Source organism: Abramis brama (assembly GCF_963993115.1).
Source record: "Abramis brama genome assembly, chromosome: 1".
In the NCBI taxonomy this organism is placed as follows: Eukaryota; Metazoa; Chordata; class Actinopteri; order Cypriniformes; family Leuciscidae; genus Abramis; species Abramis brama.
Window position 1 is genome coordinate 45,075,178 of NC_139963.1, and position 18,866 is coordinate 45,094,043.

At 34.9% G+C, this 18,866-nt stretch overlaps 1 protein-coding gene across 3 annotated transcripts in view; it reads left to right on the top strand.

The window, feature by feature from the left end:
- Nucleotides 1–18,866, top strand: part of LOC311088170 (uncharacterized protein) — a 60,553-nt gene that overhangs the window by 17,118 nt on the left and 24,569 nt on the right. For all 3 annotated transcript variants that reach the window (XM_084121875.1, XM_084121876.1, XM_084121877.1), the window contains exons 5-8: nucleotides 5,987–6,325; nucleotides 9,084–9,113; nucleotides 15,763–16,116; nucleotides 18,636–18,722. In XM_084121875.1, the coding sequence (XP_083978001.1) occupies nucleotides 5,987–6,325; nucleotides 9,084–9,113; nucleotides 15,763–16,116; nucleotides 18,636–18,722 (810 nt within the window). The remainder of the gene's footprint in view (nucleotides 1–5,986; nucleotides 6,326–9,083; nucleotides 9,114–15,762; nucleotides 16,117–18,635; nucleotides 18,723–18,866) is intronic.

An 18,866-nucleotide genomic window follows, 5' to 3' on the forward strand; every position in this document is an offset into this window, starting at 1 on the left:
TTCCACTAGGCTGAGCGTGACGTCACAAAAGGAACTCCAAGCCTAGAGTTACTGTAGTCTAATGGCAAGTAGGCTAGCAGTTATATTGAAATAACTTAATTGTAAACATAATCGTGTGTGCTGGCTTCAAGAGGACCGTGATCCTGCCTGAAATGAGAGTAAGCTATTCGCAAAACAAACAGGTTCAGGCAGCATGCACGCAAAGTTAAACCGAACTTTTATTTTGACGGGTTGCCGTGAAGACCGTTGAGTTTCTGTGTGTGTATGACATGACGATAGTTTTTCTCAAATGAAACGGTAAAATGACTCAGAGTGGCTCTGGAGATGAATTTCATCATGTCATCATATCGTGATTGGCAGCAGCTAGACTGAAAACAGCGCGCGCATCACTCGTGCTTCAGTGTGTGTGTGTGTGTGTGTGTGTGGTAAATGACACCGCGCGTCTGCGCCATTCATTCACACAGAGACATAGAACGCAATGTTAATATATAAATAGTATTTCTGCCGTTTAATATACACAGACACTCGTGGTATATCGGCTACAGTGCTCATCATAGTAATAAAAGTTAGTCTGGAGCCCCGTGCTTAGATAAACATGGAAGCGACTTAACGCAGCTGCCTATTACTGGGTACCGAATATACCCGGTACTACAGAAATGCTGGTACCGTCACATTTTCAGTACCGAAGTACCGGTACTTTGACAACACTAGTTTCCCACCTCCCCAGTCTCCCAGTCGTTCTCAATAATCGAGCCACAAACAGTAGGAGTCTAGCGGAGTATGGTTGCAACTTCCTTCTATGACGTCATCACCCAGTTGCTGTAAAAACGCGCTACCTTGAAGAAACCCCAATAAATGTTATTTTAACGCATTTTAAGACAGAAATGTTTACATATATACATATTGAGCACTTAATTTACACATTAATCGGTTGTGGTGGTTAACCTGCAACTTACACTTTAAAGAAGTTCACTTTTAAAATGAAAATTCTGTCATCATATACTCACCTTCATGTTGTTTCAAACCTGTATGAATTTCTTTCTTCTGCTGAACAGAAAGGAAGATATTTAGAAGAATATCAGTAACCAGACAGTTTTTGGGTCCCATTGACTTCCATAGTATTTTTTTTCCTACTATAGAAGTCACTGGGACCCAAAAACTGTCTGGTTACTGATATTCTTCTAAATATCTTCCTTTCTGTTCAGCAGAAGAAAGAAATTCATACAGGTTTGAAACAACATGAGGGTGAGTATATGATGACAGAATTTTCATTTTAAAAGTGAACTTCTCCTTTAAGTAAATTGCTTGTGCTTTGGCACATGTGTGCAAAAGAGTAAGGCTGTTTCTCAACATGCGTTTTTCAGCGATCTTGCGCCCTCGTGTTCTCATACTACGTCATCATCAACCGTTGAAGTTCGAAGTTCAATTCCAATTCTGCGTCTCAATTCGCCTACTTATACTACGCCCTTAAAGTATGTACTTTTTTGGTGAAGAAAAAGTGCATAGCTACTATTGAGTGTGTAGCAGAAGAGGAGACACGCTTTGGGACAAACTATCACGTCATGCAATTGTGTCTTTAACGGTTTCTCTCTGTCGCTTAGTTACACGCATCCTGTCACACAAACAGGCCTGTCAATCATCTTGTCAAAGATAAAATCCTCCACATTTAATTTCCTACCGTATGGGAGAGAAATGCAGAAGCACGTTGATCTGCAGTCACGGGTCTTTCATGCAGAGATTCCTCATTTAATGGCCAAACGGATCTTTATAAAAGTCCACATTGTTATTGCCGATGAAATATAAGACGGATAACATTAAATACATATATATTTTTTTTTTATCAGGTTAAATTTGGATTAGTCACTCAAACCTTTATCTAAACCTTTACTGTCGGTTGCGCATTCACCATGTTTTGTCGTTTTTTTTTTTTTTTAACACTTTTTGCTTGTGTTAGTTGTTCCTCCTCCATAAGTGCAGTGAGTTGCAGTGGATTGTGGGCAATATTAGCCTTTAGAGTGTGCATGGATCCACTCTTTCGGAAATAATAGACCATCCGGGGACTGCTGGCATACTCTTTTCAACATACTATTCTTTGGGACACACTTATTTTAATCTCACATACTGTTTAGGATGGATAGTATGGACATTGAGACCCAGGGTAATTCTCAGGAACGCAAGTACAAGGACTCATGAAAGTGCCCGGATGTGTTCGGGTCTAATTCTCGAACCATTAAAAATCCCAGAAGACGCGGAAGGCGGTCGACATATGGAAGCTTGTAAGCTTTAAACTTCTTGTTCTCACTTAAGAGATTCCCTCTGCAAGCTCGAAATACATGACAGCTCGTGAAAGTAAACATTTGTCAATCTCTTTTGCTTAATTTTAATAAAGTGATGATAAAAATCTGTTAGCTGGTGCTCTTCGGTCATTTCTGACCCGAACATTTTCTGGTTTGAATTTCTAAAAATCACATCGGAATGAAACGAAACTTGGTGACTTTTATGGCATTTGGAATGTGAACACACAAAAAAATTGAGGGCATGATTCGAGCAGGCTAAGCGGTCGTAAAAAAATAGTTGTGCTCTTCCGTCAAAAATGAATGGGAAATCGGCAAAAACACAAAAAATATCTACAAATCGGCCACGATGCAGAAACAAAAGTGCTCAGCAATGAGGGGTGAAACTCTAAAACATCAATAGTGAAACACACACACACACACACACACACACACACACACATAAACACAAGTGAACTGGTAGGATTATTACCATACAGCATAGTGTCAGAAGACTGAAAGAAGAGGTTGAAAGGAGATCAGATCCAGACTAAGCTGTGATAAAGCATTCCTGTTTATTTTTGTACATTTTCTATTGAATTTTAATGTTACGTGTAACAAAATGCAGTGATAATAATGCAAAAATGTGTACACTTCACATCAACATTTTTTTTTTTATAAACCTTGACAAAAAGTATTATTTGTTAAAATTCAAATCCACATCTTAAAAGTAAGTCATTTTGTCCAAAAAGCACTAGAGAATTCGCAAGCCTCTCCACAGAGAGATATACATGTAACACCATGAAATTGCATGTTTTATTTTATTTTCTCTCAACAGATGGCGCTAATCTGACTTTAAAAATTGGATTTAAAAGGCCTAGTCTCTATATTAATCTGAAATACTGCATTAATTGAAAAAATATTTTTTTTTAAATTAGAAAAAAAGTTTATTATTTTCAATGGCAAATTAACCATAATTATTAATTTTAATAATTAATAATTATTGCATTAATATTAATAAGTACCTTCAAATCCTCTCAAAATACAAAAGAAATACCGCTCCCGCAAAGATAACAAGTGTGACTCCCAAATGAGGAGCGCCAGAGGGAAAGCGCCAGTATTATTATTGCCATATTAAAAAGAATCTTAACATTGACAAATAACACAGGCTACTCATTTTCATAAATACACACGGTAAAATAAAACAGATAAAAACTTATATGAAAACAATGTCTATAATAACATGAAAGAGATGTTAATAAGTTGTGACATTTGTTTGTGATGTTATGTTGTATTTATTGTGCTTTGGTCGTTAACCGCTATTTGCTGAGATGGTAAGCAGCACATCTCAGTCCTCACACACACATGTGTTCTGTGTCCTCGCGTCCGTCCGAGTTCTTCCAAGGTCGCCTGGCTATCCTTACGGAACGAAAATATATTTCCCATATATGAATGTTTAATATATTAAACAGTATTTTTGAAAATATACAGAATAATATATTGTGTTAATATATTACAATATATTGAATAATACATAGGGAATTGCTGTTTTTCATATATTGAAAAATGTGTGACAATATTTTTACTAATATATAATAATTTATGTAATTTTATATTCAGTAATACACTTCATAATATATAGATGTATATGTGGTTAGACATGGTAATTGCATGTGTAATATATTGCAAATATATTTACTCATGCAAAATAAACACACATATATAGAGAATATATAATGTAATATTTCTTATATTATTTAATTATTTACATTTATAAAGGTTTCATATTTTCAGGCTAGTTATCAAAAGCACGCCTGGATGTACTAAGCATTTAGCCAAGAGTCACTGAGCTGAGGAGTGCACAGACATTACTGTTAAAATGTAGTAATTATAGTCTTAATAATATTCAGCCAATCATCAACTGAACCACAGGCTCGACTCTTCAGCACAACAATAGCCCCAAAAACTCACACATACCAGAAAACACTAATAGATCTCCCCATATTAATATTGAGCAAAACACTTTAACACTTAATTTGAACATTTGCTCTCCTTTAACAGTCAGTCAGAAGCAAAGCATGCTGGGAACTAGAGATCTGTTGTAACTCATTCCATGATAAAGGATACAACTTTGTGAATATTACATGTAATGCTATTTTTGTCTTCATTTATATTATATATGTATTGATTTTTAACCATATGGTCAATGCATATATTGCAGTATATTGAAAAATATAAGCACTAGTTTTACATATATGGAAATGTATTATGTAAGATATAGCATTATATTTTGCAGTATATTCCCATATATTTTTGTTGCGTAAGGGAAGACCGGTCTCGACGAGAACGCAAGTCCGCTCTTGGCGTTCTTGGAATTGAGAAACGGCCTAAAGTTCAATTGTCTACAATTTGCACAATGACTAAATGCACACGGCTTGTTGATCAAAACTGATGAGTTGATTCTCAGTGAAACTGTCAAACTCTTCACAACTTCTAAACAATTATTTCATTGTGTGAGCCATCACATGTAAAATGATCCATTCATTGATCAAAATCTGTCAGATATGTTAAATTCCATAAAAAAATGATGATGACATGGAATGTTTGTAATGTTTGCTAAATTGGCAATTGGCTAATGAAATAGCAATCGCAATATTACCAATCAACCAATCAAGTATGTATATGTATATGTATATATAGAGTTTGCTGACAGCACAATAACCACCATTTTTGAACATGGAGGAACATCTCAGCTCTGAACAGCAGCAGCTACATGATACACCAGTACTGTATAAATACTGTCACTCCCGCCAGCTGTGATGCTCTTGAACGCCAGCAGAGGACACTCTTCCCACTGACACTACACACATCATGGACTCAGATTACCACTCAACTGAACTAGTTGAAGCACAAAATCACCCTGAGAAAGAGGTTGACTGGCAAAAAGTATTTTATGTATTTTGAAAATACAAAAGTAGCCTACTCATCTTAAATGTATTTAAATACAAATTACATTTTGATTTTTTTTCCCCCCAAAGGCTTTAAAATACAAAATAGCATTTTATATTTCAAATACGTATTTTAAATACATGTATCTGAAATACTGCCCATCCCTGCAAATGCTCATTTTCTTTTTGTGTACGACAGTGTTGACTTTTCCCAGTCACTTTCTACATACTCCCTGAATCTGTATTTCCGCAGACAAAACTGACATTCCTGTACAGTATAGAGAGCAGTTAGAGTCAACAAAATAATAGAAAAAAACATGAAATTTGTTTATAACAAATAAAAACATCTAAACATTTTGACCAGTTTGGCTCACACGATGAAAAAAACAAAACACTTTTTTATTTTATTGACACAATAATGAGATTTTGAAGCATGTTTTGAGTGAGTTACTATGTCTTGCAGACGTGTTCCAGAAAACAGTTAAGACTGTTTCAAAAATGTGCCAAAGTGATTGAGAAAAAAGACAGACAGACAGATAGATAGATAGATAGATAGATAGATGGATAGATGGATGGATGGATGGATGGATGGATGGATGGATGGATGGATGGATGGATGGATGGATGGATGGATGGATGGATGGATGGATGGATGGATGGATGGATGGATGGATGGATGGATGGATAGATAGATAGATAGATAGATAGATAAAAATCCCCCTCATGATTCTTCACATTAGTAACAAACTGCATTTTCATTTTCAGGGTTCACTGTGACGTATTCTCAATACACACGTGTTCCTCTGGGATCTTCAGTGGTTTTGCGCTGTTATAGTGATGAACCTTTACCAGTGAAGGATCTGAAGGTGGAGTGGAGAAGAAAAGACACTAAGGCTCTGGTTCATCTGTATCAAGATGGTGAGAGTCGAGCAGAAGAACAGCAGCAGGATTATCATGATAGAGCTCATTTCTTCACTGATCAGATTCAACATGGAAACTTCTCCCTCCGTCTGGACAATCTGAGACCTGAAGATAAAGGAGAATACACATGTACAGTTTACAGCAAACAGAGATCTGTGTTATCAACTCAGATTACTTTGAAGGGTAAGTGAATAATAGATGAATAAAAGTTGATGCAGTTTTAACCATTATTAAATTGGTCTTGACAGACTTTGCCGTAAAGCAAGTTCTGTTATAAAATGTCAATAAAATGAGTTTATGCAAATAAGCCTGTCAAACATGCAGTGGCCAAACAAAGATGTTTCAGCACTTAAAGCACAATTTAAACTGATGAAGTTCATCATATTAACATGTTCCACTAAAGTTTCACAAATGCAAAATTACTGAATATTTATATTTTGGGTTTCAATCTATTGTCTTAACATTTCAAACCACATTCACTTTTTTTTTTTTTTTTTGCTTAACGGGGTCATGAATCAAGAAATCAGTTTTTCCTTGATATTTTGATAAGAGGTCATTATAGCACAAAAACTGTAAGTTTCAGAACTCAAAACTTCTCAAAACTTCCTTGTTAGTCCAAAAACAACTTTTATACAAATCAAGCTCTGAAAACAGCTCGTTTCTGATGTTGTCACATTATGATGTAATAGTGTGACGAAAGACAAGAATCAGATCAACGCCGCCTTCTACATCATCGTGTCTTTGACTGACACATTAGTGAGACGAGAAGGACTAAAAAAACTGGACTAGAAATAACTTTACCTTTCAAAGGATCCTACTGTTGGAAAGAGGTTATTTTCAACTATGTGATTGTCTCTGTACAACTGTGTTACAAACTGTGTTAAAAACAACTCAATTTGAGTCCATAACCTGCCCATAAACAAACAGTGAACAGCTCTAGGACATATTTAACATCCAAAGTATTTAGATTTAGTATCCTTACGAATAAATTAGTTTATTTTATGCAAGGCATCGGGCATTTCCATCACGTGAAAAGACTGATGCGACACTCGTTTAGGTGACTGACATCGCGTACCTGTATGTTGTATGTTAAAATTAAATGATATACAGCACAGTAACAATTTTATAGATAAAATATAATGTAAACAAGCCTGTATATTACAAAAGAAATGCACAACTTCGACGGCACTGAGAACTGCTTTCTCCTGAAGAGGATGCAGTAAAACTACCGAACATGTTTACATGAACGCTAAATAAAGTGATCGGGTTGATGTGTGCATTTATATGTCACAGCTTCAAATCTTATTTAATCTTTTGACATGTAAAAATGCCCATTCCCACACCCGAAACAAAGCGTCTGCAGATGAGAGTGTGAAGCAAGCACTGATGGGACAGCGTTGTCCTGCAGCTTCACAGACGATGAGTGGAAACACAATTTTAGATTAACACAAAAGTCATTTATTATATTCAACGACAACATCAGCTCGTTCTGTGCGTCATTATGCCATTTCTACGTTATTGCACAAGCGCAAAACTTTCCAGTTTCGGTTTTCCATCCAATCAAGTGTTTACACGTCATATCGTACAGATTAGAAAAGGTTTAAACCCCTCACAAACCCATTGACATTACAGTTGTTTGGGCGTTTTTATTCTCATTGAGGTTTTACATGGAGCATTTTCATTAGTGAACTCTTAGACTGATTGTAATCGGATACAATGCTTCATGTGAACGCATCTAATGATTTCTGATTTCTGATTATGATCACAACTTGTAATAATTGCTTAAAGAGCGCATTGTTTCTGCCTAAAATTAATGTGTTAGCTAACTGCATGATTTATATTAACTTGAACTGTACATTGTTGAAATATGGACATCACTTGGACAGTCATGATAACAGATTACTCTAAATTATTATGTAGACACAAGCATTTCCTGTAAAGCGGCTTTGAAACGACGATATGCATTGTGAATAGCGCTATATAAACCAATGTGAAAAAAAATAAATCAAGGTATTGACTAAACGGTTATTGCAACATTGTTTCTCTTAGTAGCATGAAAATAATGTTATTTAAATTGTGATTAAATTATATACAGAAAGTGATCAAAGAACGCTAATGGCTGGAGCTGTCAATCAAACAGCAGGAGTTTATCAGTGAATGAGTTCTGGACTCTCACCAAAACTCCCGTTAAAATCAGTGAGTGTCTACACTGCACAATGAGTCTCTTATTTACATCGGGTGTTAGTTATGATGAAAGTTTTCTTGAGTGCAGAAATGGAGTTGCAATGACGAGATCACTGTATTCATGTCTGTCGTCTGCTAATGCTCATCGCTGCAATCTCTCATGAGACGAGAGTAGATTTAAATATAGTGCTATAATCAGCACTTTTCACGATTAGTAAATCTCATCAGCTGTAATAGTAAAAACGTGCTGAAAGTTTTTGAGAGAGTTTCACAGGTAAAACTTCACAGCAAAAGTCTCACACAGAAACGCCTCTTCAAACAGAGTTCAAATCAGAGGCTAAAATCAGCAAATGGCCTTTAATTTCTAAATTATGACCATTTTTGATGTAAAAATCATACCAACATTGTAAAATAATTTTTAAAAGTGCAGTTCATGACCCCTTTAAAGTTTGCTTGTACATTTTATTTTTTATTTTTTGATATCTACTGTATGAACAACTCGGACATTTTTAAATGTGTCTGAAGTGTCCAGAGACTCTTTGTGTCTGCAGTGTTTTAACTGGTGTAACTGTTCAATTTAAAAGAACAACAAAAATTAATTAACAGCGGATGCTACTAAAATTATCACTGATAAACAACAAATAATTTAATGTAATTGTGATAATTAAATAATGATTACTGAATATTTGGCCTGTTACATTTTAAAGCTTTTGTTAACTTTGACTGAAATGTTGTTATTGGTTTTCTTTCTCCCTAGATGATGATGATCTCTTTTCACGTTTAAGCGGTAAGTGAACAGATAAAACAGAAAACACTGAGTCTAATCAATACATGATTTTCATTGGTTGATTATATACAGTATTACATTTGGATTATCACATAACTAGTCATTGTAAATCCAGTCATAAATATGATTGTAAAATATTGTAATCTGCTCATACATTAGCTGGTGTAATTCTCCAGTCTCACAGTAAAGAATCTCCTCCATATATGGATTCTGAACATGTTTTCCTGGATGGGACAGTACATGTTTATTCACCTCTAATATGGGCTTGCCTGCATTAGAGATTGAGTTGGGTATCGTTTGAATTTGAGCCATTATGATTCTGATTCTGCGTATCGATTCTGATTATTATTGATTCTAGTTTCGATTCCAATAAGCTTAAAAAAAACGTAGATATTCACATTTATTTGAAGTGTTTTTGCAAAACCTCTCGTTGCTGCTGAGCTGAATACCATGAAGAAAAATCAACAGGCTAAATAACACTTACACAAGGAACTTTTGCATAAGGAAAGAGGTCAAATGTATTCAAAACTCATTCAAGAATTGTGAATGACTTGAACGTTAAACTTGGCCCTTCTCTGTAAAGAGAAACGGATGATCCTGTAACCACAATCAAAATGTTACTGTTACTAAAGTCTTTGCGTGTCATTCTTTGCCTGAAAAGACGGCGAGTGAAGCGAAAGAGGCTGTGGGTGAAGCTGTGGTTTCTGCGACGGTGAAGACTTACTTGAATTTATGCAGAGAACTGCAGTCAGAAGATTTACATATTTCAAGATTTTGCTCGGGTGGTCCCTAATCAGTTTCAGCATCTATTCTACATATAATAATGATGATAATAATTTACTAAGCACGCCCAGAACCTGCAGTCTTTGCAAGGGACTTGCCTTATCGTCATGGCAACGGTTTGTGTCCAGGTCAGATGACGTCAGAGTTTGTGGTCATTTGTTGGAAAATCACATCACACTCTCAGACATTACACAACCCGACAACACACAGATTGAACAAGTTCAGTCGGGTGAAAACTGACTCCGACCAACGGCAACTGAAGCCGACAGCGGTAACACACTGATACAACAAACTCCGACACACGTCTGTTGTTGTTGTTTTTATTGCTTGAGCAACAATTACAGAACAAGAACTAAATAAAAATGCAAGGGTTAAGCATACAAAATTGTAAAATACAAAACACACAAACAATAAAAAGGCTTTGACATTTCACAAAATCTTAAATGTATTCAACAAATGAATGGTTTTAACAAAAGAAAGTTGCATTCCAATTTGTCTTTAATAAATTTAGGAACTTCCCACCATAATCTCTTTGTTTATTGACAGTGCCAAAAAATATGAGGTACAGTTTCTGGTTGCAAAAAACAAAATGAACAATTTATATCTATGTCTTTATTAAATTTGGATAGAAAATGTTTAGGGTAAAATTTATGCAATATTTTAAATGAAATTTCCTTGACCTTATTTGTAATAATATATTTATTAGGTCACAGCCAGACCTTACTCCAATTAATAGTTCCAATAAACCTTGACCAATAGGAAATGACGTGGTTTACTGACTAGTTCTTTTTGAAAAAGGGAACATATAGCCTTATTATTTTTGCTTGTCAAAAAACAAACTTTACCACAGAACGTATCAGCTGGATGCAATAAAGACACACGTTTAGAGTATGAAATGCCTCTACATAAAGAGACAACACCCGAAGAAATAGCACCAATTACAGGCAAATTCTTTAGGGGAAACAGGGAAGTGGAAGTATGAACGAAATTCATCATAAGTCATTAAATACCCTTGATAATTCAACAACTGTCCAACCAAAAGGATACCCTCATCAAACCAAGTTTTCAAAAATATACTCTTATGCTTGTACAAAATATTACAATTATTCCAGATGTAATAATGATGTGTGAACTTCCAAGCCAAACGTGCTTGCCTGTGAAAAGATGACAGTTTAACTAGAAGTTTCTCGATTCTGTAATCAAAAGCAAAAATGAAAGGCCACCAAGTTGATCAAAAACTGATTTAGAAATCATATTCCACACAGAATTAGTGTTTTTAGAAAATATTTCAACCAGTTAATTTTGAAGGTGTTATTTAAAATAGAAAAATCTAAATAATCAAGCCAACCATTTTTATATGAATTAACAATTACAGATTTTCTAATATACGTTTTTTCCAGCATAATTTGATCAATTATCTTATTTATTGTATGATCTGAATGTATTGAGGAAGCTACATAAGTAAGCCTAGAAATACCTTCCGCTTATCCAGCAGAACACGACCTTTGAGAGACGAGTCCCTCTGTAACCAAATATTAAATCTGTTCTTTACTTTTTTAATGACCGGGTCAAAATTTTGTGAGATTCTCTCCTGCTCATTTTAGTAATAACCAAACCCACATAAGTTGGAGCATTCTTTACAGGAATATTACAAATTGTTCTGGCATGGCAACTTTTTAAAGCAAACAGTTCACATTTTTGTAAATTAATTATTAGGCACTGGACAAACATTTCAATGACCTTGACAGCTGACTGAATTTGATCAACATTTTTCAAGAAAAGAGTTGTGTCATCAGCCGACTGACTTATCAGGACACTCCTCTCTTCAACTTGAGCTCCTTTTATATTGCATGATTTAATGAAGTGACAAAACACCTGAGCAACAATGAGAAAGAGGTCAACAGAAACTGGCCAACCTTGCCTAACTCCTCTTTCCAGATCAAATCTTTGTGTAGTGCCATTATTTAATTTCACAGAACTATTTCCCCCAGCATAAAGAGTTTTCATGGCATTACAGAAATAAGCCCCAAACCCAAAGTGTTCGAAACAGTAAAAAATAAAAGGATGCTCAACAGAATCAAAGGCTTTGAAAAAATCTAAAAAATATGAAGCTATCTTTTATAAAGTCAGAATAATCAATAAGATCAAAAATAATCTGATATTATTAAATATGTCTGTTTCTCATAAACCCAGATTGATTTTCATCAATAATGGAATCTAACACTAATCTGAACCTTTGGGCAAAGACCTGAGCAAATATTTTACATTATTCAACAAACTAATGGGTCTCCAATTATCAATAAGCAACAAATCTTTCTTGGGCTTAGGAATCAAACAAATTATACCTTGCGTCACAGTTGTAGGAAGCTGTGAGCACTTTAAGCTTTCAGAATATACTTCAAAAAGAAATGGGGCAAGAATCTCAGAAAACTGCTTATATAACTCAGTAGTAATTCCATCATTACCGGGTGATTTATTACATTTTAAACGTTCAATAGCTTGCTTAATTTCCGTAATAGTTATTGGTATATCACATAACTTTTGGTTCTCTTCAGTAATTTTTTACATACTTACAATGTTAACAAAAAGATGTCATATTATGCTCACTGCAAGTGTATATAAATTAGAGTAATAATTATAGCAAAAGCTAGATATTATACCAAAATTATCTGTAATAGATCCATTAATATTAATTTTAGAAACAGACTTTAGTTTAGCACTCAACTTTTCAAGTTTAAAAAAATAAGCAGACATCTTCTCTCCATGCTCGAACCATTTCTGCCTTGATCGAATAAAGGCTCCTTGCGCTCGCATTCTGTACATATCATCAAGCTCATTTTGCAGCTGTTAGACGCAATCTCTGTCCTTCTAACAAGTCCACAGTGGGAATGTTAGAAATGGCTATAAGATTTCACTAACAACTTCCTCTTCCATAAGACGTTGTGATATAACTAATGTGCTACTAAACTTCCTCAAATATTTTCCAATTTCAAATTTTAATAATTCCCAATTATGACTAAACAACCCTTACTTTTTGGCTTTAATCCAATAATAATTAATGAGTTTTCCCAATTCCTGTTTAACTGCACTCAATTTAAGCAAAGAACTATTCATTTTCCAGTATGAATTATACTTGTTACAATTTGTGTTTGGAGAAATATTAATTTTGATTAATATGGCCTTATGGTCAGTTAATGGTGTTGCCAAAACATTAACAAAAATATTATTCCAATCAAAATGGTTAGAGATAAGCCAAAAATCAATCCTAGAACGTCTAGAGCCGTCCTTGTTACTCCAGGTATACACAATATCATCTAACCTACATTTCTCTCTCCATATATCAGTCAGATCAAATCTGTCCATAAACAATTTTAAATTAGTATTTAAATTTGAAGGGTGTCTTTGTGGCCACCTATCTATTGATTCATTTAAAACAACATTGATATCACCCCCTATTATTAAATAAGAATCAGGAAATTTGAATAACCAATGTGTAAGCATTTCCTCCAACAAACATAATAACTGGTCATTATCAGATTAACAATTACATACATAGATATTAACTACTATAAAAATTACACTAAAACATTTTAAAATTAAGCATATAAAGTGGCCATTTTTATCACAGTCTAAATACTAAACCTCGCCTCTATAATTATTTTTCAAGCAAGAAACCCTTTGAGACATGAGACAGCCAAATGTCACTATTGTGATCTCCAAAAATACATCAGAAGCAATGGAGTGAGATTCTTGAAAAAATACAAAGTCGTTATTAAACCGCTTAGTAAACAAAAACAAAGCCTAACGCTTAACGTTTTCTCCTGGCATTCAAAGATATAATAGAAAAAGACAAACAACTAACTCTGAAACAACGAAACAGAAAAAAAACCGTCAGTTATATAAGATTAAAGTTGGCAAAAAGGTCAACTGCATAATGTAGCACCATAATGTGTTGTATTTTGTGCAAATAAGCACCTCTTCAATAATTTTTTTTTTTTTTAAATCATCCGCTTCAACCACTGAAACAGTTCACTGTCCAAAAGTGCAGATATACATATAAGATCACGCAAACACGCGTCTTATGTCTTCAACAGAAGTCAACATGTCTTCAACAGAATTAGTTTCCAACTCAGTTGACCGTGAGGAGAATTTCACCTTGCCCTTGTACAAAGGCTCTGCCTCCAACAAAATAAGCAGTTTTCCCAGCCGCTCGAGCTTTTTGAACTTCCGGCCAGAACTTCATCCTTCTTTCGCGATCTCCTTTGGGAAAGTCCTCCCTGAACTGCAAACCCTGGTCCCGCAGATACGAAGAGCTTTTGTCAGCCTTCTTCCAAACGGCATCTCCCTTTCCAGAACACGCCGAGAGCCCTCGTTTACGAACCATCGTGAAGCAAAAAGTAGTTGTCAAAGATGCAACAGGCTGTTACAACTCAATGAAGAACCAGAGCAACTAATTACTGCTTATAAGCAACATTTATAGAACGACTTGGTGCACACTCTCAAAATTGAGTTAGGCTGCCATCTTGGTCACGCCCCCCACACTCTTCTTCTTCTTTTTATTGGCGACTTGCAACCATATGAAGCATTATCGCCACCTACTGTATCTTAATTACTTTTACTTAAATCCTTGTGTTCAGTCCAGTTTGTTGTAAAAAGGATGAAATGTGTTTAAGTACCACCTTTCCGGAGTTATTTGAGAAAATAGTTGTAATGTCCATTTGTTTAATTCCTTCATGTTCCAGTCCATTCCTTAAAGCCAGTCTTTGAGTAGAGTATTTAGTGCATTCATACAGCACATGTCCCACAGTTTCCAGTTGACTGCATGTCTCACAATTTCCAGATATATGTTTTCCTATAAGATGTAGAGATGCATTTAACTTTGTGTGACCTAGTCTAATTCTGCTAAATTGACACTGTTCTCTCCTTCCCCATTGAAAAAAATGAAGGTGATAATTTGAAATATTGTGCACATTTTATTAAGAAAATTGTAGTTCAGTGTTGTATAGAAAATATTGAGAACATTTTACTAATAAAATCAAGAGATACATATTCATAATTTTTTTTAAGAAAACATGCACAATATTGAGGCTTGACCTGAGGAACCGATAAAGCTGATAGAATTAACGAAAAAAGGCTACCTATTTATTTTAAGAGAATTTGCTCAATTATGCGGTTTTATTTAGTCACACCATTGTTAGTTCCCAGCATGCTTTGCACATGGCTGGAAATGAAGAGTAAATTTTTAATAAAGTGATATTTTATGTGTTTTTGAGTAAAGGGAAACATCTGTTTAATGTTCAGTTATGTTTGACATTTGTTATGTCAAGATCACAAGAAAATTGAGGTGATATCATGAGAAAATGAGAAAGAAAAAATAATACTAATCCACGGCCTCTTTCGTTCTGTTGTTAATGATGTTCTCACTTTATTCTCAAAACATCTGATCAAATATCAACTTTCTGGAATCATTCAGTGTCTGTTATTGTCAGCAATGCCACTAAAACATACATTATAACTAAACAGCTTCCTCTAGTGTAGCTAGTGTAAAATTACCCATGGTGCATCTGGATCACTCTTCTGCTCGGTAGTTTGATGAACACAAATGCACAGGAAGAAGCAGAAAACAGAAAATGTTCTTGTTTAGTTTATTGAAACTTTATCTTTTTGGAAAAATCACGTGTTCAAACGAAATCAATTGACTGATAATTAAAAGAAAAGTGCGCATTGTGTAGAAATACAGTAAGTTTATCTTGTCTCTCGATACTGTGTCTTCATGTGCAAAACACCATTCACTTTTCTTTTGCTTTAATAGAATTTCACATTATGAACAAAAAATTATTTTTTTTCCTTTTCTTTCGTTTTACAGTGGAAGTTTCCTCTGCTTCTCTGGTTGTTCCTCCGGGATCTTCAGTGGTTCTGCGCTGTTATAGTGTTAAACCTTTACCAGTGGAGGGTCTGAAGGATCTGAAGGTGGAGTGGAGAAGAACAGACTCAGAGGCTCTGGTTTATCTGTATCAAGATGGTGAGAGTCGAGCAGAAGAACAGCAGCAGGATTATCATGATAGAGCTCATTTCTTTACTGATCAGATTCAACATGGAAACTTCTCCCTCCGTCTGGACAATCTGACAGCTGAAGATAAAGGACTTTACACATGTACAGTTTACAGCAAACAGAGATCTGTGTTATCAACTGAAAATAAAGTGGAACCAGGACTACTCGGTAAGTGAACAAGGAAGTCATGGCCAAATGTATTGGCAGAGACATAAATTTGTATTTTGCAAAGTTTGCGGCTTCAGTTTTTGTGGTGTTGATTCACATTGTTTCTAGATTATTGTGCTGAGTGAACAGATGCATTAGAAATAATTGCAAAAAGCATCACTGGTCAATACTTTATCACAAACACCCAAATTTCAGTTTTGTTTTTTTGACCCTGGGACTAAATGACCAGCATCATTTCACTAATCGTGAACGCGTCAGGAAAACTTAAGGCTAACGTAAAGAGATAGAGATTGCATTATGTCAATGAATGTCCTCACAAAGATAGATGTACAAACATGAGTGTGTGTGTGTGTGTGTGTGTGTGTGTGTGTGTGTGTGTGTGTGTGTGTGTGTGTGTGTGTGTGTGTGTGTGTGTAAAATATACAACATTGGTCTAGTTGTTTTTGGTGTTACTTATATTATATATATGCCTTGAACAGCGATTATTCTGATAAGAGTGTTTTCAGAACACAATAATTGGACGTATTAGCGTTTAAAGCTTAATCGTTCATCAGGCACTAATTTGCAGACAACACAGGCTACGCATTTGCTTTATTGTTTACAGTTTTCTGAATTGCTAAAACACTAAACCTCATTCTCTGAATCAAATTCTCAATAGTGTAAAGCAATATGTTGAATAAATCACTCTTTCTGTAAAACATTAGACAAGTTCATGTTGTTAAAACACTGTTTGCAAATCTCGTGCACTCTTCTTTCAAAACTCTAAACACATTCTCACTCACTAAAACACTTTTCGCACTGTGATGCACTTATGTTTCAAAACGCTAAACACACGCAGGCAAAAGTTAAACACAACTACAACACAGTTGTCATCGTTTACACACAACGACTCAAAATGGTTTACACTTATTTCTAATGATGTTCAGAGTCCCAAAATTGACTCAAAATGTTGCACTGAATGTTGATACCAACAATGTATGGAAACAATATAAGAGGGAGAGAAGGAAGAGTGTGTATAAGAGGGAGAGAAGGAAGAGTGTGTATAAGAGGGAGAGAAGGGAGAGAAGGAAGAGTGTGTATAAGAGGGTGAGAAGGAAGAGTGTGTATAAGAGGTGGTGAACGAGGAGGAAGAGGATGAGGAAGAGCAGGAGTGGAGAATGTTGTCAAGGCTGGATCTGCTTTAGGGTTTTTCAGAGATGATATTGTCTGAGATGTGAATAAAGTCCTCTGGCCGGACCCAGCCTGGACATTATAAACACATTATACTGAAGCAGAATCAGTCTCTCTCACTGATCTTGATCTAGCAGTTGCTCAACTCTTCTGAGTGACTGTAACATGCTTTTCATGCAGAGTTTTACTGTGACCTTGTTTGGCTTTTGCAGTCGGGTCACTTCGCAGTAAACAAGTGGTGAATATACAGACATTCGATAGGCCTACTATTCAATATTCAGTACAATACTATACGTGCAGTGGATACAGTATACACTTTATTCACCTTACTACTGTAAGTTGTCGTTACTATACTTTTGTACATAATTTAAAATTTGTTTACTTTTTTTTCCAACATACTTTTTCCTGCAACTTCATGCTTTGGATTCTGTGTTCTCCATTTTTGATGTAGTGTCTAATGAATGATCTGTAGAGTTTATAATATTGACTTGCTGTGTGTAAGATCTGAAATTATTGTTTGATTTTGAGCACAGATAAACTGGTTTTGAGTCTATAGTTTGATTTTGCCAGAAGCGTCAGAGATTCTGTGAATGTGGTTTGAAGATTTGGTTTTGTGTTTAAGGTTTTGAGAAAGTGAGTGATGGTCTCAAGAAATGTGTTTTAGCAATTCAGAAAAACTGTAAGCAGCAATAGATCAATGGAGTGTGTGGATCATTTATTTTTAACAGCGGATACGGATGACATTAGTGCTGATCCACATCTCTAGTGTGTTTCTTCTTTTCTTCTTCCACCTCTCCTTTTCTTCTGACATTTGGCAAAGACAGTCGGTGCTGCACCCCCCATAAAGGAGTGTTGAATTTCTTACTTAATTTACTGTTGCTAAGTGATAGAGATTGCATATGCAGTGTGTGCGTGTGTGTGCGTGTACGTGTGTGTGAAAATGTTAAGAGGCTTATGGATTTACACCGGTATTTCAGTTCATTTCTAGTTAAATTCATTTCAGGCGACCACAATCTGAAGAGTGCCTCCCCGAATAAGGATTTAGAAATGTTGTGAGCCTTGAACTTTAAGGAAAATATTTTCTTTGGCTGTATTAAAGTTAATTTAGGGGTTTTAATAATTAACATTATTTCATTTAAATGAGACTGATTAGAGAATATTATTATGAAATTATATATTATGAAATTATGAAATATTATTACAAAATATGGATGAAAAGGTGTATTCCTGATTTGTCAGTTGCTTTAGATAAAAATGTCACTAAATGTATGTTAACGATTATAAACATTTAATTCAAACTTAATTTGCTCATTTAATTAAACTGAAGTTATTTTCTATTTTCTCTCTAGATTCATTCCTCCGTCTTCATCTGTCTCTAGTCTTCTGTCCAAATATGATCATGTTCTTTGCTTTTGTCTTCTGGGGAGTTTCTGACGGTGAGTGTTTCTGCAAACTCAACATTTTAGTTTCTGCAAAATCCTGCATTGAAAACTGAATCAACAAGCACCAATGCTCATTTTTATATATATTTTATATATATATATATATATATATATATATATATATATATATACATTTTT